Genomic DNA, 22,307 nt, shown 5'->3' on the forward strand with positions numbered 1-22,307 from the left:
CAGAGTGGAACCCAGCTTGATGGATCCTAACTTCTAGTTTTGTTTGTGTAGATACGTGGAGAGTAGCTACTGAACAGAGTCACAGGAGTCCGCTGATAAACTTTTAACATAAGAATGAAACATTTATTCAGCAAGAAACGATGAACTATATTACAATTCTCCTTCACCCACTACTATCCCTTTACAGATATGTACGCATTTGTAAGGATAGCACAAGTTACAAAATATACTCTAATGTTCACGGTAAATACACAGTCCATGTAAACCTATGGCACCCTGTGGTCAGACACACCGCACTCTGAAATCAAGTGACAGATATCACGTCAAGCAGATGCTATGGATCTCTCCTCAACTCCCCCAGACGCTTGTCACACTGTGAGCCAACCAGTCTCACTGAATTCCATCCTTCACACGAGGGAAGGAAAGAAGAGCAATAGTGATAGGGGATTCATTAATTAAGGAAACAGATGAGCGTTTCTCAGGCTGTAGTTGTGTATGTCACAGAGTGGCTGCTGGACATTCTGTTGGGGGTGGGTGAGCAGCCAGCGGTCCTGGTTATGTTAGTACCAGTGACTTAGGTAAGAAAGGGATAAGGTTCCGAAAGCAAATTTTAGCGAGCTAGGAAGGAGATTGTAAAGCAGGGCCCCGAGAGCAGTCATCTCAGAATTAGCCCCTGCCCCACGTGCTGGCGAGCATAGAAATAAGAGAATTGAGCGATCGAACACATGGTAGGAAAGCTGGTGTGGGAGGGAGGGCATCAGATTCCTGAGGTATTGGGACCGGTTCTGGGGAAGGTGGGATCTGTACAAGCCAAGACGGTCTACATCCGAACAGGACTGGGACAAATATCCTCGAGGGGAGGTTTACTAGTGCTGTCGGGGAGAGTTTAAACTAGATTGGCAGGGGGATGGGAACTTGAGGAGAGTTTCAGACAGGGCAGATTCAAAGCAGGGAACAGGAGACAGAAAATTAGCGAGTTACTAAAGCAATGGTTAAAAAGTGTACAGCACAGGAACTTGGCTGTATTAAAAGCTATATATATAAATGCAAGGAGTATAGCAAATAAAGCCGATGAGCTGAGGGCACATGGCAGCATGATATCATCGCTATAACGGAAAGTTGGCTTAAAGAGGAACAAAAATAGCTGCTCAACATCCCTGGATATAGAGTTTTCAGGCAGGGTAGAGAGGGGGATACAAAAAAGGTGGGGGTGTAGCATTATTGGTTAAAGAACCAATTATAGCTGTGAGGAGGGATGATATACTAAATGAAGCATCAAATGAGGCCATATGAGTTGAGCTGGGAAATCACACTGCTAGGAGCTCACTATAAACCCCCAACTATTGAGAGGGAGGTAGAAGAGCAAATATGTGGGCAAATTTCTGAGTGCAGAAGCAACAGGGCAGTAATCATTGGGGACTTCAGCTACCCTAATATCAACTGGGAAAGGCACAGAGGGCACAAAATCCTTGCACTGCGTTCAGACTAGCATGTAACCAGCCCAACTAGCAGGGGCTCAATTCTCGTTTTAGCCTTAAGAAATGAAACTGGGCAAGTTAGTAAAGTAGCATTGGAGGGCCATTCTGGAGATAGTGGCCATGATATAGTTAGATTTAACATCACCATGGAAAAGGACAAAGACAGAACAGGAGTATAAGTTCTATATAGTTCTGTCGAAGGTTCATGAGGACTCAAAACGTCAACTCTTTTCTTCTCCGCCGATGCTGCCAGACCTGCTGAGTTTTTCCAGGTAATTCTGTTTTTGTTTTTGTTTAGTATAAGTTCTATATTTGGAGAAGTGTGAGGTAAGGTATTTGGGGAGGGCAAGCAAAGCCAGGGAATACAATATAAACAGGAGGGGTTGAGGGAGTGAGAGACCTTGGAGTGCATGTCCATAGGTCCCTGAAGGTGGCAGGATAGGTGGATAAGCATATGGAATGCTTTCCTTTATTGGACAAGGTACAGAATACAACAGCAGGGATGTAATGCTGGGACTGTATCAAACGCTGGTTAGGCCACAGCTGGAACTGTATCAAACACTGGTTAGGCCATAGCTGGAACTGTATCAAACGCTGGTTAGGCCACAGCTGTAATCTTGTGTAAAGTTCTGGCCACCACATTACAGGAAGGACATAATTACTCTGGAGAGAGAGTACAGAGGAGATTTACAAGAACCTTGCCAGGGCTGGAAACTTGCAGCTGTTAGGGAGAGATTGGATAGGCTGGGGTTAGTTTTCCTTGGAACAGAGGAGGCTGAGGGGTGACCTAATTGAGGTGAACAAAATTATGAGGGGCCGAGATAGAGTAGACGGTAAAGACCTGTTTCCCCAAGCTGAGGGGTCAGTTACCAGGGGGCACAGGTTGATGGTGATTGGTAGAAAGATTAGAGGGGACATGAGGAAAAACATTTTCACCCAGAGGATGGTGGGAGCCTGGGATTCACAGCCTGAATCGGTGGTTGAAGCAGAAACCCTCAACTCATTTAAAAGGTATCTGGACCTGCGTCTGAACCTGCAAGGCTGCGGACCAGGTGCTGGAAGGTTGGATTAGAATGGGCGGCTAGTTTTTTTTTTTAAATTTTGGTTGGCGCAGACACAATGGGCTGAATGGCCTCTTTCTGTGCCGTATCTTTTCTGTGGTTTCAATGGCTTCTGTGGCTGCAGGCTCAGTTGGGAGGAAAGGCAACTCGGGGATTAACAGGCAGTGCCCCCACTGCCACCATCCCCGCCCGATCAGTCACTATCTTCAGGAGACATAGATGGCGAGAAGGGATTGGAAGCAAGAAAGATTTAAAATAATGCCTGCTTGTTGCTTGCATCCATCACAGGTGCATCAGGAGCTCCTGGAGGCTGGGTTCATGGCCGATATCTGCCTCGACTCAGGATCCACATTGAACAGGAAAATCCGCAATGCACAGTTAGCGCAGTTTAACTTCATCCTCGGTAATGTACCACACAGCAAATCACTCCTCCCACGTTAGTCCTCACCAGGTCTTGAGGAATGTGATCGATAGAAATGCAACACTTACTGTTTCAGGCACCACCATCCCATCAAACACCCCCAGGACAGGTACAGCACGGGGGTTAGATACAGAGTAAAGCTCTCTCTACACTGTACCCATCAAACACTCCCAGGACAGGTACAGCACGGGCTTAGATACAGAGTAAAGTTCCCTCTACACTATTCCCATCAAACACTCCCAGGACAGGTACAGCACAGGGTTAGATACAGAGTAAAACTCCCTCTGCACTGTCCCCATCAAGCTTTCCCAGGACAGGTACAGCACGGGGTTAGATACAGAGTAAAGCTCCCTCTACACTGTTCCCATCAAACACTCCCAGGACAGGTACAGCACGGGGTTAGATACAGAGTAAAGTTCCCTCTACACTGTCCCCATCAAACACTCCCAGGACAGGTACAGCATGGGTTCAGATACAGTGTAAAGCTCCCTCTACACTGTCCCCATCAAACACTCCCAGTGTTGGGTTTTGGTCTATTGGGTTATGTCCAATGGGAGTGAATGGGAAGATAGCAGGCCCATTGATGCTCTGTGGCTGGGCCTCGTTTATACGGTGACTCTTATCCTGTAATTTCCCTCTCGTTATTCGGCACAGTTGTCGGAGAGAAGGAGAAATCCAGCGGCACTGTCAGTGTGCGGACGAGGAACAACAAACAGCACGGGATGAGGGATCTGACGGGCGCCATCCAGAGACTGACCGAGCTGAAGGAATCTCGTTGCAGAAATGCAGAGGATGAATTTTAACCTGAGGGGGTTGGGGGTGGGATGCGCAGCGTGAGCCATTGACCTAACACAGCCACTTTCCGATCATCCTGAGCCCACCCTCCGACTGCTTCCCACTAGCCAGCAACAAAGCAGCATGGAAGTGAAGGACTGCGCCCGTGATTCCGAGCTCTGTTCGTTTCAGGCTCTTGCGCAGGTGAGGGACTGAGGAGGAACACGCTTTGTGAAGAACCCTGAAGGATTGGGATTCTGAGCCATGAGAGCTCAGTCAGGAGCAAGACGGAGCACTTCAGAGTCAGGTGTTTGCCAGCTGCTGTTCCCACTTCCATGTGCTCCTCCAGGAGTCAAAACATGCCAGAGGCATGGGTAAGGAGAGACACTCCCCATATAAATGTGTCTCAGTGTCCCAAAGCTTCCCCCACAACTCCCCATGACCCTTTTTTTGGGATACGGCTCCACACACACCATGTATCTTCTGTATCAACCCAAGCCATCCTTCAAGTAGCATCAGAGACGCTGAGTGTTGGGAGGCCCAGTTCACCTTCAGCCGCCCCACATTTGAGTTTTGTGTCCCAGTGTCAGCCGGTACTAAGCAACACTCCCTTGGGTGCTCTGACAGGATACACACTGAGCAGCCTGGCACCGAGCAGACAGAGGGAGGGTGTGGTGAGTTTGGGAGATAGTCTGTGCTTCTGTGACTCATGAGTCACTGCCTTTGACCAAGATGGTGAGACCAATGTTTTCTTTTCTTTTTGTTTGTCTTCATAAGCTGCATATTTTTAAATTCATCGTAATTCAACTCTTGGTTCTCTGAGGGTAAGCCCTTGGTTTATGTGTCTGCTCATCAGCCTAACCGTTCAGTGTCAGGTCAGTAGGTAGCCCATCAGAGAGGAGTGAAAGAAAAGGGAGCTGTGTCTCTCTGTCTCTCTGTCTCTCTGTCTCTCTGTCTCTCTGTCTCTCTGTCTCTGTGTCTCTGTGTCTCTGCGTGTGTGTCTCTACCATGACTCAGTGATTGTGACAGAACAGCCACAGACACGCAATCACAAACCATTCTGGGCTCAACCCAAAAACTCCTACGGAATCGGGGGCAGAGGGGCTAGAATAATTAAAATTGGATTAACGATCCACTGACAGCATGGGGTTTACAGCGCTGGGCTAACAGTGGAAAAGCAAGCGAGAAGGTCTGTGAAACTCTGTCAGAGCGCTTTGGAGCAGACTGATGTAATAGTTGTACATTATCTCCAATAAATGTGTTCAGTTGAAAAAGGATTCAACCATTTAAATGATTAAATGTGCACCTTTTTTTTCCCTCTGACAAGCCCCTCACCACCTGATAGTGCCAGATGTTGCTGAGTTCAGAACGTCATGAACGTAGGCATCCTCCACCAACCTCAGCCCAGCATTCACACTTCACCGCAGCTATGGTGATGAGTGTCAGCAGGCTGTTTGACAGTGTATGTCCACTCTTCCACTGCAACTCTCACTCTAACTCTCTCCATCTGACGCAAGCCGACCAACCTGACCTCAAGCCCCACCCCCAACCACAAGCTCCCTCAACCTCCCCTCTTCTAGAAGGGGTTGGACTCACCGGATAGCGATCAGGAATATGATTTTTCCCTTCAGCCATATCCTCTCGTTTCCAGTCAAAGGTTCGAGTTTCAAGACCCACCCTCGGCTGGCACTCCCAGGCGTCGGAGGTGCTGTTATTTGGATGAAACGTTAAACTTTGCTCCCCCTCTGCCTCTTGAAGTGGTCGTAAAAGACCCCATAGAGTCTTGTAATATACCTTTAAGGGATTTCAGCATGATATCACTAGAAGGGAAGTGTGTCATGTGACCCAGTCTTCATTTCTCTTGAGCAGAGCATGCTCACAGCCCTGATGTTTTCTAGCTTGATACCTACAGGTACCTGTTCTCACATGCCTAGTCTTAATAAATGAATCCACAGCGTGTTTACCCAACCCCTTATGAGTGATTGGTGCCTTGTGTCTGGCACAATAAATAAGCCCAAGGTATTATTATTATAACACCACGTGGTGAGACAGGTGGCAGAAAGGTTGAGTACAGGTACGACATGGTGATCGTACTACATGGCATGAGAAGACCCTCGACGTTTTGGTTAGACCGTGGCGAAGTTGGAGAGCGCTGGAAACGCGGTGGGCAGCAACTGCGCAGTAAAGGCTTTGGAGAGAGAGCGCGGAGCTGGCGCTCGGACAGAAAGCCGGTCGGCAGACGGAGCCCCCGCGGCGAGACTGCAGCGCGTGACCCGTCATCAGCCCCGTGGGTGGGATGGTGCCTTGAGAGGACCAGCAGCCGGGGTTCGCTCCATCGGGGAAGGCGAGTGACCAGGGTGTGGGGTGTGGGCCAGACCGATAGCCAGCAAGGGAAGAGTCGAATGAGGAGGTCGGCGGTGGGAGGGGGAGTGGGGGGGTGGGGGGGGGGGGGTGGGGTGGTTGGTGGGGAGAAACCACCCAAAAAACCTGACGTAAAAATCAGGCCAGAAGAGGTTGCGATTTCCCAGGTGGCTTCGGAGGTTGCAGGACAATAAATTGAATAAAAAGCAGAAACACCATTACTCTGTGGTGCGTCCTCCCAACTCATCTTCATGGGCAGAGCTTCAGAAAACGCGCGGGAGTGGCTATGGTGACACTTTCCAGGCAATACCGAAGAAGGAAGGTCAAAGGGATATTGTCAGAATGTTCACAAACCCCCACCCCCTGTTTGAATTGGGATGCCCCTGACCTGCTAACCCAAGTACAACATGTATAAACAGCGTACAAAGCTATGGTTTCTTGATCCAGGCATGTCTGAACCAGACACGGCAAACCATAAAAATTCACCCAGGCTGGCCACATCAGGATTAACAGCAGAAGAGCTAAAGGGCCTCCAAATGATATGGACCACATTGGAAGACCGATGCAGAATCAGGTTAAACTTCTGTAATCGTCGACTGGAGTTCACACCATTTGGACAGCAGTTTACAGATCCATAGACCACTCCATCAGCAGGTGCAGAGAAAAGGGTTTCGAACAAAGAGCTAGCAGGCAGAATTGTTGAGTGGGTCCTTGCATCCGTTCCCATGGAAGCATTCCAGACAGACTTGCTAAAAAGGCCCAAAATGTATAGCATCGAAGAGCTTCTGAAGGATGGATGTAAGTACGAAGCAATCCTTGCAGGTCCACAAAGCTTACAGGCCCTAAGTGCAACCCCAGTTGTTGACGCACTCACTAGAACACCCAAACCTAGCAAGACATGTGGAAGGTGTGGCCTTTTGCATGCACCAAGGAAATGCCCATCTTTCTGTAAGGCGTGTGGCAGAAAGGGGCCATTGGCAGTGGCAGTGCACTAGAGCAAAGGTTGATGCAGCTACAAAGAGCTGGGCACTGGTCCAAACAGACCGTGCACAACCGGTACCTTCAAGCAATAAGAATAGCCATCTGGTATCCTGTCAGAAACATACATGGGGAGATCGCAGACCAGAAATGACGATGATATACATGCCGGGACAGAGTGGCAGTGAACACATGCTCCACACCATTAATCTCGTGGAAAGCATTGAGACCATTCACACCACACAAAGTGTTGTCCAAGATTCAAATTATCTGAAAGCTGGTAACTATTTGTTACTGGCCAAGATTGAAATGGGGGCAAGTGCCAATGTGCTACCTCTGCGGATTCTAAAAAGATGTATCCACCTATGTGGAAGGATATGGCAAAACCACCTTCTGTGAAACTTTCATCGTAAAAGAGTTCATGAATTCTGTGTGCAGGATTCATTGCCCTAGGAGTGCAAGTACAATCAACTCTCCTGGGTTTCCCAGATGTTCTACACCTTGGAAACTAAAGGCCCAGCAGTTGCAGGTTTACTGGCATGTTGTGATCTCACACTAATAACAATCGATGGAATCAGTCAGACATCACAAGGAGATCAACGTCAGAAATTGCTACTATCACCTCAGTTCATGACCTAACATCAAAATATCCAGCATGTTTTGACAAAATTGGCAGTTTCAAGGGAGATGCAGCATTGATTTGCAAGAGAATGCAAGTCCGTCAATTGATCCACCATGTAAATGCAGCATCCACATACAAGACAAATTGAAGACTGAACTAGGCAAAATATAGAAAGACAATCATTGGGAGAGTACAAGAGTACACAGGTTGGTTCATCTCAATTAAATGTCATAAAGAAGGATAATTTAGAGAGTGCTTCGATCCATGATGTTTAAACACAGCTTTGAAACATTGTCCTTACAAAATACCCACATAAGAGTTACATTCAAGATTTGTAGGTGCAAAATTCTTCTCGAATTCTTGATGCCAATCATGGTTAGGTCAGTACATCTTGCAGAGAAGTCCCAGGAGCTTACTACATTTTGTACCCCATTCAGACGTTACAGTTTTCAATGACTTCATTTCAGATTAGCCGTTAGGCAGGATCTCTTTCAAACTCACATGGACCACATTACATGTTGCACTGTGTCAGAATGCATCTGTATCGCAGATGACATAGCTGTTGTGGGAAGAATGTGCCCACAATCTGAATTTACTGTTGCAAGCTTCATGTACTGAAGGATTGGTGTTCAACAATCTGAAATGTGCCATCAACATGCAGCAGATCAGTTTCTTCGGTTCTGTTTATTCCAGTGCTAGCACATGTCCCAAAATAGAGGACAACCCTTCAAGATAAGGAGAGTCTTCAAAGGTGTCTTGGGCTCTTTAATTTCTAGTCTCCAGACTATCTCAATTTTGCTCAAAGATCCTCATTGCTAAGGGAATTGTTGAGAAAGGATGTGCCTTTTCTGTTCGTACGCAGGCTACCAATACCTCTTCGAAGCACTGAAACAGTCATTATCATAAGCATTGACATTGCAATTTTACGATCTTAGGGAGACGACTACCCTGGAGATAGATGCCTCATAGGCCTGGGAGCATGCAGACTACAAAAAGGCAAATTGATTGCATTTGCTTCAAAATCTCTGTCCATAATGCAATCCAACTATTCCAACATTGAGTGGGAAGCATTAGCTTTAGTGTTTGAATCATGTGTTTTCAAACCTATCTGTTTGGCAAAAGATTGGTGATGGAGACCAACCACAAGCCACTAGAGATGATTTGGCGAAAACCATTGACCGGTGCACTGCCAAGATTGCAACATCTCTTGATAAAGATTCAAGGTTACGACTGTGAAATTAGGTACAAACCAGGTACCTTGGTGATCACGTTGGATACACTTAGATTGCCTAACCTAGTGAAAACAGAAGATCTATGTTTCAGTCTGCAAGTTGACTTCATTGACATTGATCTTGAAGATGTTCTCCAATTTGATGTGATACGTTTTGCACAACGCGAATGCTAGCAGCTGCAAGAAGAAATGGAAGATTTTACACTTCAGAAACTGAAAAACCACCATCGAGGAATGGCCTGATTCATTTCAGCATGTCCACAATCATGAGAGACCATTTTGACCTTACTGGGACAAGTTAGGCATCTCCCGTGAAGTCATTTTTAAAGGCAGGCGGGTCGTCATATCGGAATCTTCGCAACCTGATATTCTTCAACAACTCTGTCACACTCTCACCGGCATAGATCAGACAAGAGGACTCACGAGAGACAGTTATTGGCTGAGGCTGGATATGAACAATGACATTGAAGTTGTTGTCAAGAGGTGTGGGATATGTCAAGAGCATTTGTCAAGTCAGCACTAAACACCATTGATTCCAAATGTTGTTCCTACCCACCCTTGGTCCAAAATTGCTTCCAACCTCTTTCATGTTCATGGCACTGACTTCATAGTTATCGTGGATTACTTAATCAAGTACTCCATCCTTCGACAATCGCACAATATGTTAAGCACAACTGTCGCGCGCACTCAAGTGCTGTTTTCAGTTTATTTGGCCTGTCTTTTATTGGTAAGCCATTTCTGTTTATCTATGAGAAGTGGAATATCGATCACACTACTTCTTCTCCTCATTACCCTAGATCTAATGGCTTAGCTGAATTAATGATTCGCACGATGAAATCCCTAATTCTCAAAGGTAGACAGACCAAGCAAGACCTACACGTTGCAATGTTACATCTGAGAGTGACACCTTTAAGAGCAACTATTCCATCACCGACAGAGCTCATGCTTGGGAGACCAGTGCGTACCAATTTACCCACTCTTACCCAGTCTCAGAAACTATAGAGCAACTTTTAAAACTGCAAGAGATGACGACCCACGTGAATGATAAAAATGCAGGTACAGAATTGCCAAGTTAACAATTGGGACAAGTTCCCATCCAGGACCTCACAGAAGGGATGTGGCAACCAACCGAGGTGACCAGAATATATTCAGAACCAAGGTCATTACACACAAAGGCGTAACCCGCAAACAAATCGGATCCATTTCAGCTGCTCAGCCACCATACAGCCCTATTGCGTTGAGGACAAAATCCCAAATGCAACCAGGAACACCCATCCCAAAAATGACAACCTCTCAGATTCATTCAGTTAGGCCGTTAGATCTAGGGTAATGAGGAGAAGAAGTAGTGTGATCGATATTCCACTGCTTGCACATATCCTGAAATGGCTTACCAATAAATTACCACTGTGAGCAGTTAAAGAAGCCTCCACACAAGGTCACCATCGCAAGATCTGGGTGCATCAGCAGATTACCTTCACGCTTTGCAGACTCATAGATTCGCCCATTCTATACACTTATGTAATGGTAACTAAACATGAACATGTAACGAGTAACACCTCTTTGAAAAGGGGGAAAGTATCTTTGAAAAGAGGGATGTAATATGCCTTTAAGAGATTTCAGCATGACATCACTAGATGGGAAATGTATCATGTGATTCAGTCTTAGTTTCACTATTGCTTGGGGTAGAGAACACGAACACAGCTCTGTCTCAGCGCATTTACCCAATCTCTTATGAGCGATTGGTACCTTGCCTTGTACGGTAAATCAGCCCAAGATATAATTATCATTATAATAACACGACAATCGCTATTAGTAGAGTTCCCCTCAACCAGCTTTCTGCCTGATCATTTATCACCGTGCTGTTGTAAGTGCTTGTTATGGACCAAGTGGTTGCCACATTCCCTACATTACAACAGTGCCTCTGTTTTAAAAAAAAAAGGTATGAAATGATGTAAAAGGCAAATTCTTCCCATTTCCGGCACACTAAAGCATTAATTGTCATATGACAATGTACCACATGATGGCACTGCTCACAGCTAGTGACCCCATTGAAATAATTTCAGCAAAAAATCTAGAGGTAATGTTCATAATGTGCATACTTGAGTTGCAATTATGTGCTTGGTCTTCCCAAATTTGGAGTGTTCCAGGGGAAGCATTTTGAGCTGGGCTATAGCACCAGCTATTGAGACAGACCCTTCACATGCAGCTTGAGGTCTGAGTGGTTAGGAATGGGATAGAGCGAGTACTGACTGGGGGGGGGGGGGGAGAATGGAGAGGCTCGAGTGGGCGCTTGGAGGCGTGTCCCGAGGAGAGGGGGAAGATTCTGGGAGCAGGATTAGAGGTGGCAAAGTGGAAGGAGAGGGGACAGGAAAATCTCAGAGAGCAGTAACCTGCTGCCTTGAGTAAGTCCCAACCTGCGCCAAGAGTGGATGGAGCGAGGGGGCACAAAGGCTGAGGCCTAAGGAAATGGGGCTTCAGGGGATGGCCGGCAATTGGGAATGAGGGGTAGACTGGGGTTTGGGGGCAGGGAGGGGGAAGGTTGGGATTTGGGGGAAGGGAGGGGGAAGGTTGGGATTTGGGGGAAGGTTGGGATTTGGGGGCAGGGAGGGGGAAGGTTGGGATTTGGGGGAAGGTTGGGATTTGGGGGCAGGGAGGGGGAAGGTTGGGATTTGGGGGCAGGGAGGGGGAAGGTTGGGATTTGGGGGCAGGGAGGGGGAAGGCTGGGATTTGGGGGCAGTGAGGGGGAAGGTTGGGATTTGGGGGCAGCGAGGGGGAAGGATGGGATTTGGGGGCAGGGAGGGGGAAGGATGGGATTTGGGGGCAGGGAGGGGGAAGGTTGGGATTTGGGGGCAGGGAGGGGGAAGGTTGGGATTTGGGGGCAGGGAGGGGGAAGGTTGGGATTTGGGGGCAGGGAGGGGGAAGGTTGGGATTTGGGGGAATGGAGGGGGAAGGTTGGGATTTGGGGGAAGGTTGGGATTTGGGGGCAGGGAGGGGGAAGGTTGGGATTTGGGGGCAGGGAGGGGGAAGGTTGGGATTTGGGGGCAGGGAGGGGGAAGGTTGGGATTTGAGGGAAGGCTGGGATTTGGGGGCAGGGAGGGGGAAGGATGGGATTTGGGGGCAGGGAGGGGGAAGGTTGGGATTTGGGGGCAGGGAGGGGGAAGGCTGGGATTTGGGGGCAGGGAGGGGAAAGCTGTGATGGGTAGCATATAGAGAGTGCATTTGGGAAGCCGACCAGCAGTGCCTTAGAATGACAAAGGTATGTGTGTGGCTCTCGGCAGCTGAGGTGAAGTTAGGGCCAGTGTTGTGGAGGGACTGCGACCTGAACAGTGTATTGCCAAGGATGGAGCCTGCATTAACCTCGAGGTTTCCAAGTCAGCTCAGAAGAAGTCTGCAGCAGCATTGCAGTGCGAGTGGCTCCAGGGGAGCTCCTTTGGAGAACAGGCGAGAACCTGTGGCAAAGGAGGTAAGACTGCAGAGTGGGACTGCTGTCAGAAGCAAGAAACATGCTAGAATAACGTGGAAAGATACTGAATTCATTAGGAAAGCTCAGGCCCTTCTTTGCTTTTGAACTCACTCTGTCTCAGTGTATATCTACCTTTCTCACTTGGTCTGTGTCTGTCTCCCTCCTGTATTTTGACTTATTTTGTTTCTGTCTGTGCTCTTTCTGTTTGCCCCTCTGTCTCACCTGCTTCGTGTCTCTTCCCCCCTCTCTCTCTCTTTCTCCCTCTTTCTCTCTCCCTCTTTATCTCTCCCCTTTTTGCCTCTTATTCTCTCCCTCCTCCTCTCCTGCTCTCTGAAACCCACATTGTCTGTCTGTCTGTCTCTCTTCCTTTCTCCCCTTGATGTCTATTTTATCTAAGATCCATATATGCTCATTGCTGCCTGGCAGTGATTGAATTAATGAGCTGCAATCTCTTGAGTAGCTTTTCAGGATGATCAGGAATCTGACAGAGATTTACTGTATGTGTGGACATTGTGCCAAGAATTTTTATTGCATATAATACAATCCAGGCTGTGTCCCTCATTAATGCTGGAACACTTCTAAGTTATTTCCTGCCACATTTATATTTTTCATAGCCTTGTTTAGTAGCTATAAGAAAATATAGTTTGAAACAAGGTAATTGAGATGCAAAAGCTTTAAGCCATGACGATGATAGTTTAGCAGGTGAATTTCGCTCACTGTCATGGTTATGAGCCAGCTGCAATGGGAGTAGGTCCCACCAGCCTGCTTCGCCATTCAATGCGATCATGGCTGATGGTCTACCTCAACTCCGTTATCCTGCCCTGGGAGTGTTTGATGGGGACAGTGTAGAGGGAGCTTTACTCTATATCTAACCCTGTGCTGTACCTGTCCTGGGAGTGTTTGATGGGGACAGTGTAGAGGGAGATTTACTCTGTATCTAACCCCGTGCTGTACCTGTCCTGGGAGTGTTTGATGGGGATAGTGTAGAGGGAGCTTTACTCTGTATCTAACCCCGTGATGTACCTGTCCTGGGAGTGTTTGATGGGGACAGTGTAGAGGGAGATTTACTCTGTATCTAACCCCGTGCTGTACCTGTCCTGGGAGTGTTTGATGGGGACAGTGTAGAGGGAGATTTACTCTGTATCTAACCCCGTGCTGTACCTGTCCTGGGAGTGTTTGATGGGGATAGTGTAGAGGGAGCTTTACTCTGTATCTAACCCCGTGCTGTACCTGTCCTGGGAGTGTTTGAGGGGGACAGTGTAGAGGGAGCTTTACTCTGTATCTAACCCCGTGCTGTACCTGTCCTGGGAGTGTTTGATGGGGACAGTGTAGAGGGAGCTTTACTCTGTATCTAACCCCGTGCTGTACCTGTCCTGGGAGTGTTTGATGGGGATGGTGTAGAGGGAGCTTTACTCTGCATCTCTGACCCCGTGCTGTACTGTCCTGGGAGTGTGTCTGCTCGAGGGTGCTCCATTTCTCAGCACTGGGATCTCTCGCCTTGATAATTACAAACCTCAGTTTTTCCATTGGCTCCCCACCTATAGTAACAACCTACTGGAGAACAGTGCATGTAGGTAAAGGGTCAGAGAGGTAGTGTGCAGACGTTGGGTCTCCCTTCTGTTACAAGGGGCTCATTCATTAACACCATCTGTGTTAAAAACAGACCCTGGCTTCATTGAGCTGGGCAGAGCAGGGAGAGTTGCATGTTTACAGTATGGAAACATTCAGTGAGGCCCCCCTCCTCCCCCCCCTCGTCCAGCTGTTGGGGGAGCTCGGAGCCATTGGCACAAGATCACATTTATATTTAAAGGTATGTCTCTGATTTGAAAGCCTTCAGTTTTTCGATTCTCCCCCTTTACCCTCATGATTTTTGGATCACGGACTCCATGCAGTTGCCACCCCGAACGTGCCCAGTTGGTGCTTGTGCAGGGCTGGCTGCCAGTGCTGTGTGCTGCTTTACTATGGGGCTCTCACAGCTAAGCCTGCCCTTACCTGATGTCCCCGTTTGAGCTGGTGAATGGAGGGATACCGGGAACAGGGACTCTCGAGCTGACTGCTCCAGTCTGTGCAAGCGACACACACCCGACCGAGTGCTCGCAGCCACAAGCACCCTTCCGCATTGTACAGTGATCTTGCCATCAACTGGCACTGCCTGTAAGGAAAGGGGGACAGGCACTAACTCCGTCTGACCCGCCGACCTGGGGCAGGGAGCAGGAACTCCTTGAGCTTCGGCCCAGGCCACTGCTCGGTGGGTAGCGCTCTTGCTTCTGAGACAGAAAGGTCGTGGGTTGGAGTCCCACGCCAGAGGCTGCATGATCCAGGTTGTCAATCCCAGTGCACTGCAGTGGCAGTGCTGCACAGTCAGATGGGCAGTACTAATGTAGCATTGTACTGTCGGAGGGTCAGTACTGAGGGAGGGCTGCAGGGTCAGTGCTAAGGGAGTGCCGCATTGTTGGAGGGTCAGTACTGAGGGAGTGTTGCACTGTCAGAGGGTCAGTACTGAGGGAGTGCTGCATTGTTGGAGGGTCAGTACTGAGGGAGTGTTGCACTGTCAGAGGGTCAGTACTGAGGGAGTGCTGCATTGTTGGAGGGTCAGTACTGAGGGAGTGTTGCACTGTCAGAGGGTCAGTACTGAGGGAGTGTTGCACTGTCAGAGGGTCAGTACTGAGGGAGTGTTGCACTGTCAGAGGGTCAGTACTGAGGGAGTGCTGCATTGTTGGAGGGTCAGTACTGAGGGAGTGTTGCACTGTCAGAGGGTCAGTACTGAGGGAGTGCTGCATTGTTGGAGGGTCAGTACTGAGGGAGTGTTGCACTGTCAGAGGGTCAGTACTGAGGGAGTGTTGCACTGTCAGAGGGTCAGTACTGAGGGAGTGTTGCACTGTCAGAGGGTCAGTACTGAGGGAGTGTTGCACTGTCGGAGGGTCAGTACTGAGGGAGTGTTGCACTGTCAGAGGGTCAGTACTGAGGGAGTGTTGCACTGTCAGAGGGTCAGTACTGAGGGAGTGTTGCACTGTCAGAGGGTCAGTACTGAGGGAGTGTTGCACTGTCGGCGGGTTAGTACTGAGGGAGCATTGCGCTGTCGGAGGGTCAGTACTGAGGGAGCGCCGCACTGTCCGGTGCCATCTTCCGAATGAGACTCAAAAGAATGCATGGTCTCCATTATAATAAGAGCAGGGGAGTTCTCCCCAATGTCCTGGACCGATATTTATTTCTCAACAGACGTCAGATTATCAGATGAGGGCTAGGTGTGCACAAATTCCTTGCAACATTCCTGAGATTACAACACTGAGTACTTGTTGACCGTTTCATTGTTTAGAGAACAATTCACACATCCCGAGGTCATGAAAGGTACTGAAGAAATGGAATTCTGTTTTAACGTTGAAGACTAAATTTTTGGTTTCAGCGCAAAATAAACCCAAGCTGGTGCTTATATCTTGACTGGAGACTTGGTTCACTTATCACTCCATCATCGCATATTTTACAAGCCTCTTCCTTTTCCATTAGTGCTGCGCTTGTATTTTCCACTGGACTTGTCTGGAATCACGGGGCCGGTGATTCACTGGGAGCGAAGCAGAGTTCGGAATCCACAGTTTTCAGGAAAAAACGATTCCAGGCGTGCATTCCTTGGCCAGACGCCCCTGCCTTTGTTGGAATACGGCTTTAGCTAGAATTGTTTAAATCGGGTTTTATGTTGCTTGTGCTGCCTAGCACCTGCTGTGCTACTGAGCTGCGTGGATCAGGCAGGGCCAGGCTCCATTCCCTGATCTGTATGGAGATGGCTGAGCACAAACCCAGCAGTGTTGGCAAGAGGCGGGAGGCGGAGGAGGTGGGGGGGATTTGGGGGGTGGGGGGGGTGACACTCAAAATGGAGTCAGCCGCCCAGGGCCGGAGGGGGTTAGTGGTGGGAGAACTCGGGCAGGAGTTCCGTGCTCCTGGTCACTGCGTCCCAACAACTCCCCCCCCCACCCCACCTCCGTCCACTGGACTTGTTGGGGGGTGTAGGGGGGTGGGTACGTAATCCAGGCCGACGTTCCCGATGCCACCCCGGGGAAGCCTTGCGCTGTTTTGGGTGCTGTCGTTTGGAATGAGGCTTGAAACGGAGGCCCCTGTCTGCCTAGTCTCAGGTGGATGCAACTGACCCCACGGCCATTAGGGGTGGGCAATAAATGCTGGCCTAGCCAGTGGTGTCCACGTCCCATAAATGAATTTTTAAAAAAAAAAGAATTTCCTGGGATAAGGACGGAGGAGTTCTTTCCCAATCTCCCAGGGCTGATAAGCATTCCCTGAACCAGCATCAATATAAAACAGATTGACCTGGTTATTGCTGTTTGTGTGGGAGCTTGCTGTGCGCAAATTGGTCGCCACATTTCCCAAGTTACCAGTGGCTCCACTCCAAAAAGTAGCTCATCGGGCTGTTAAAGCACCTTTGGGAGGTCCAGAGGTGCTGAAAGGGGCCGAAGAAGTACAAGTTTGTTACTTATTTTTGCAAGGAAGAGGAGGGAGAGGTTGTGGCCAACTCTGCCACTCTCCCCAGTGACTGTCAAGGAGCCTGCAGTGCTGGCGTTAGCTAGATGCTGCAGAATCTCAGAGCAGAGACAGGCAATGTGCATAACTCCAGCAGCAGTGACCTGGTTATTTGAATTCTTTGGCAGCCTACATGGTGACCTGAGATTCGCTGTCTGCATTAGCCCTGCTTTGGGCCAACTCTTTCTGCATGATGTCACCTCCTCTGTACTCCTTCCAGCGATCTTAAAGGTTGATCTAAACCTCTGCACGCTCACTCTCTCTCTGTCACCCCTGCTGACCTCACTCGCTATTTGTGTCTCTCCTTCCTATACCTGTCATTATAACTCTTCAATTTACTCTCTAACAATGCCTCCACTTTGTGAGGGAGAGAGCCAGAACTGCAGGGGGCCATAAATATAATGCCGTCGCTAATAAGCCCAATGATGAATTCAGGAGAAACTTGTTTACCCAGAGAGTGGGGAGAATGTGGAACTCGCAACCACAGGGAGTGGTCGAGGCGAATAGCAGAGATGCACTTAAGAGGAATCAAGATAAACACATGAGGGAGAAAGGGATAGAGGGATAAGTTGATGGGGTGGAGATGAAGAGGGGGTGGGAGGAGGCTGGTGTGGAGCAGAAACACTGGCACAGACCTGCTTCTGTGCTGTAAAACGCTCTTTGTAAGCATAATGCCTCTTTGTGCCTCTGTGTCGGAGTTAGCTTTATAACAATCCTGTGAAGCACCTTGAGACGTTTTATTACCTGTTCATAAGGCACTATGTAAATATTTATTACGGAGATGTCCATCTTGCTCACTTTTATCCATCTTGTTCTCTCTGAGCCCAAGACATTCGATTTGCCCCCTCACAATGGCACCAGCAGCACACGGCAATTCTCGTATTTATTTGGAAGTTTTTATTTTATGCATTTATCTCGAACAGTGAGCTCACCTTGGATGGTGTAGAGACTGTTATTTATTTAGTGTTTTCCCACTTCCCTTGCACTCGTTCCCCCTCGCCACCCACCCCGCCATAGCTAAAGAGTGTCAGGGGTATGTCCCCTTAGACAAGTGATGATTCTTCATGGGTCAGCCCAGACAATGCCAGCGGGCAATTTGGCTGTGAAAGGCATCAAGGTTGTGGTCCAGTCCCGCCCTGCGCACACCAGCAAGGGTCACTGGGTAACGATCACAAGGGAACAATAGACCTTTGCCTGATTTCTTTCCCCTCCAAAGCCCAGGGGTGATGGAGACAAATATTGTAACCTTAACAGCTGCCCCATGTTGGAGACTGCATGACACACGTGTACAGGAAAAGCATTAACACACTCATTTCTTAGATGGAATTACATAGAATGTGCACCACAGAAACAGGGCATTCAGCCCCTCTGCTTCGTGCTGGTGTTTATGCTCTTCATCTCCACTGCCCCCTCTTCATCTCCACCCCCCTCTTCATCTCCACTGCCCCTTCTTCATCTCCACCGCCCCCTCATCTCCACCGCCCCCTCTTCATCTCCACCGCCCCCTCTTCATCTCCACCGCCCCCTCTTCATCTCCACCGCCCCCTCTTCATCTCCACCACCCCCTCTTCATCTCCACCACCCCCCTCCTCATCTCCACCACCCCCTCCTCATCTCCACCACCCCCTCTTCATCTCCACCACCTCCCTCTTCATCTCCACCACCCCCCTCTTCATCTCCACCACCCCCCTTCATCTCCATCCCTCTTCATCTCCACCGCCCACTCTTCATCTCCACCCTCTTCATCTCCACCACCCTCCTCTTCATCTCCACCACCCCCTCTTCATCTCCACCACCCCCTCTTCATCTCCACCACCCTCCTCTTCATCTCCACCACCCTCCTCTTCATCTCCACCACCCTCCTCTTCATCTCCACCACCCTCCTCTTCATCTCCACCACCCTCCTCTTCATCTCCATCACCCTCCTCTTCATCTCCACCACCCTCCTCTTCATCTCCACCACCCTCCTCTTCATCTCCACCACCCCCTCTTCATCTCCACCACCCCCTCTTCATCTCCACCACCCCCTCTTCATCTCCACCACCCCCTCTTCATCTCCAACACCCTCCTCTTCATCTCCACCACCCTCCTCTTCATCTCCACTGCCTCTCTTCATCTCCACCCTCTTCATCTCCACCACCCCCCTCTTCATCTCCACCGCCCACTCTTCATCTCCACCCTCTTCATCTCCACTGCCTCTCTTCATCTCCACCACCCTCCTCTTCATCTCCACCACCCCCCTCTTCATCTCCGCCCTCTTCATTTCCACCCCCCTCCTCTTCATCTCCACCACCCTCCTCTTCATCTCCACTGCCTCTCTTCATCTCCACCACCCCACTCTTCATCTCCACCCTCTTCATCTCCACCACCCTCCTCTTCATCTCCACTGCCTCTCTTCATCTCCACTGCCTCTCTTCATCTCCACCCTCTTCATCTCCACCACCCCCCTCTTCATCTCCACCGCCCACTCTTCATCTCCACCCTCTTCATCTCCACCACCCTCCTCTTCATCTCCACTGCCTCTCTTCATCTCCACCACCCGCCTCTTCATCTCCACCGCCCCCCTCTTCATCTCCGCCCTCTTCATTTCCACCCCCCTCCTCTTCATCTCCACCACCCTCCTCTTCATCTCCACTGCCTCTCTTCATCTCCACTGCCTCTCTTCATCTCCACCACCCCCTCTTCATCTCCAACACCCTCCTCTTCATCTCCACCACCCTCCTCTTCATCTCCACTGCCTCTCTTCATCTCCACCACCCCACTCTTCATCTCCACCCTCTTCATCTCCACCACCCTCCTCTTCATCTCCACTGCCTCTCTTCATCTCCACCCTCTTCATCTCCACCACCCCCCTCTTCATCTCCACCGCCCACTCTTCATCTCCACCCTCTTCATCTCCACCACCCTCCTCTTCATCTCCACTGCCTCTCTTCATCTCCACCGCTCCCCTCTTCATCTCCGCCCTCTTCATTTCCACCCCCCTCCTCTTCATCTCCACCACCCTCCTCTTCATCTCCACTGCCTCTCTTCATCTCCACTGCCTCTCTTCATCTCCACCACCCCACTCTTCATCTCCACCCTCTTCATCTCCACCACCCTCCTCTTCATCTCCACTGCCTCTCTTCATCTCCACCACCCGTCTCTTCATCTCCACCGCCCCCCTCTTCATCTTCGCCCTCTTCATTTCCACCACCCTCCTCTTCATCTCCACTGCCTCTCTTCATCTCCACTGCCTCTCTTCATCTCCACCACCCCACTCTTCATCTCCACCCTCTTCATCTCCACCACCCTCCTCTTCATCTCCACTGCCTCTCTTCATCTCCACCACCCTTCTCTTCATCTCCACCGCCCCCCTCTTCATCTTCGCCCTCTTCATTTCCACCCCCCTCTTCATCTCCACCCCCCCCTCTTCACCCCCAGCCCATCACCATCTCCTTTATTCCTTTCTCCCTCATCTGTTTATCCAGCTTCCTCCCTTCAATGCATCTCTGCAATTCACCTCGACCACTCCCCGTGGGATCGAGTCCCGCTTTCTCCCCACTCCCCGTGGGAGCGAGTCCCACATTCTCCCCACTCCCCGTGGGAGCGAGTCCCACATTCTCCCCACTCCCCGTGGGAGCGAGTCCCACATTCGCCCCACTCCCCGTGGGAGCGAGTCCCACATTCTCCCCACTCCCCGTGGGAGCGAGTCCCACATTCTCCCCACTCCCCGTGGGAGCGAGTCCCACATTCTCCCCACTCCCCGTGGGAGCGAGTCCCACATTCTCCCCACTCCCCGTGGGAGCGAGTCCCACATTCTCCCCACTCCCGTGGGAGCGAGTCCCACATTCTCCCCACTCCCCGTGGGAGCGAGTCCCACATTCTCCCCACTCCCCGTGGGAGCGAGTCCCACATTCTCCCCACTCCCCGTGGGAGCGAGATCCACATTCTCCCCACTCCCCGTGGGAGCGAGTCCCACATTCTCCCCACTCCCCGCGGGACCGAGTCCCACATTCTCCCCACTCCCCGTGGGAGCGAGTCCCACATTCTCCCCACTCCCCGTGGAGCGAGTCCCACATTCTCCCCACTCCCCGTGGGAGCGAGTCCCACATTCTCCCCACTCCCCGTGGGAGCGAGTCCCACATTCTCCCCACTCCCCGTGGGAGCGAGTCCCACATTCTCCCCACTCCCCGTGGGAGCGAGTCCCACATTCTCCCCACTCCCCGTGGGAGCGAGTCCCACATTCCCCCCATTCTCTGGGTAAAGAAATTTCTCCTGAATTCCCCATTGGATTTATTCGTTATCATCCTACAACTGTGACCAATATTTGTAGAGTACTGCACAAATGGAACCAACCTCTCTCTGTGTCTACCCTACTGAGCACCTTCTTCATTTTAAAGATCTCAGTGGGTCACCCATTCTCAATTGGAAGGAACCCACCTCCATTTAACCTCTCCAGAAAGTCCTAATTCTCGGTTCTGATATCATCCCTGTAAATTTATTTTGCACCTTTACCCAGTGCTTTGATATACTTTCTTGTGAAATGGATACCAGGACTGAGCTCCAGATGTGATGTAAGCCAGGGTTCTGTTAAATAGGGAGTGCTGCACTGTCAGAGGCACCGTCAGCCTTCAGATGAAACATTAACCAGAGGCCCCTTCTGCTCCCTTGGTGGTGAGGGGAGGGGGGGAGATGTATAAAATCCCTTGGCGCTATTTGAAGATGAGCAGTGGGAGTCCTCTGCCCCACCCCACCCCACCCTACCCTACCACCAGTGTCCCAGTCAGTACCTGTCCCTCAACCAACATCACCCAAAACATCATTATCTGGTCATTGCTTGTGGGATCTTGCTGTGCAAAAAACTTGACTACTGCGTTTTGCATTGTCATGCAATCGTGACCCACTCTAGGGTGTCTCTACGCACTTTACAGCCTGAGGTTGTGAACGGACGTGTGTGTGTGTGTGTGTGTGTGTACACATATGTACAGACTCATTTCTTTTTAATAAGAATGTTTGACGAAACGTCTCTGATTTCTAAATTCTGTCCTCTGGAAGCAAATCCCAGTGCTTTCTCCGGCTTTCTGACCTGTATCACAACTGTTTGCAATTGGCATATCTGTTTCCCCCAACTCCCATTGTCTCCTTTATCCCATTTAGGCTCTTAGTTTTCAAACAGCATGTCCCTCCTCTCACCCTCCCCCTTAAAACGCGCGACTTTACCATCGATATGACCTTGGCTCGAGTCGTGCCCTGTCAGTGTTTGCCTGTGAGTGGGACTGTAACAACGGAGGGGGCCGATTAAGGGGAGGAGGGGTGGCTAATTTTCTTGCTACTACTCACTTGCTTGTGGGGTTAATAATAAATCACTCAGGGTCATGCCTGATTCCATGGAGATTCCAGCCAGCGATAACCCTG

General features: G+C 49.9%; 1 protein-coding gene across 2 annotated transcripts in view; it reads left to right on the forward strand.

The window, feature by feature from the left end:
* LOC121272915 (threonine--tRNA ligase 1, cytoplasmic-like) overlaps window positions 1-5,011 on the forward strand; it is a 41,461-nt gene extending 36,450 nt beyond the window's left edge. For both annotated transcript variants that reach the window (XM_041179775.1, XM_041179776.1), the window contains 2 exons: window positions 2,828-2,942; window positions 3,615-5,011. In XM_041179775.1, coding sequence (XP_041035709.1) covers window positions 2,828-2,942; window positions 3,615-3,763 — 264 coding nt within the window. In that variant the 3' untranslated portion in view covers window positions 3,764-5,011. The remainder of the gene's footprint in view (window positions 1-2,827; window positions 2,943-3,614) is intronic.
* The last annotated feature ends 17,296 nt before the right edge of the window (window positions 5,012-22,307 follow it).

The sequence above is a fragment of the Carcharodon carcharias genome, chromosome 36 (assembly GCF_017639515.1).
Source record: "Carcharodon carcharias isolate sCarCar2 chromosome 36, sCarCar2.pri, whole genome shotgun sequence".
In the NCBI taxonomy this organism is placed as follows: Eukaryota; Metazoa; Chordata; class Chondrichthyes; order Lamniformes; family Lamnidae; genus Carcharodon; species Carcharodon carcharias.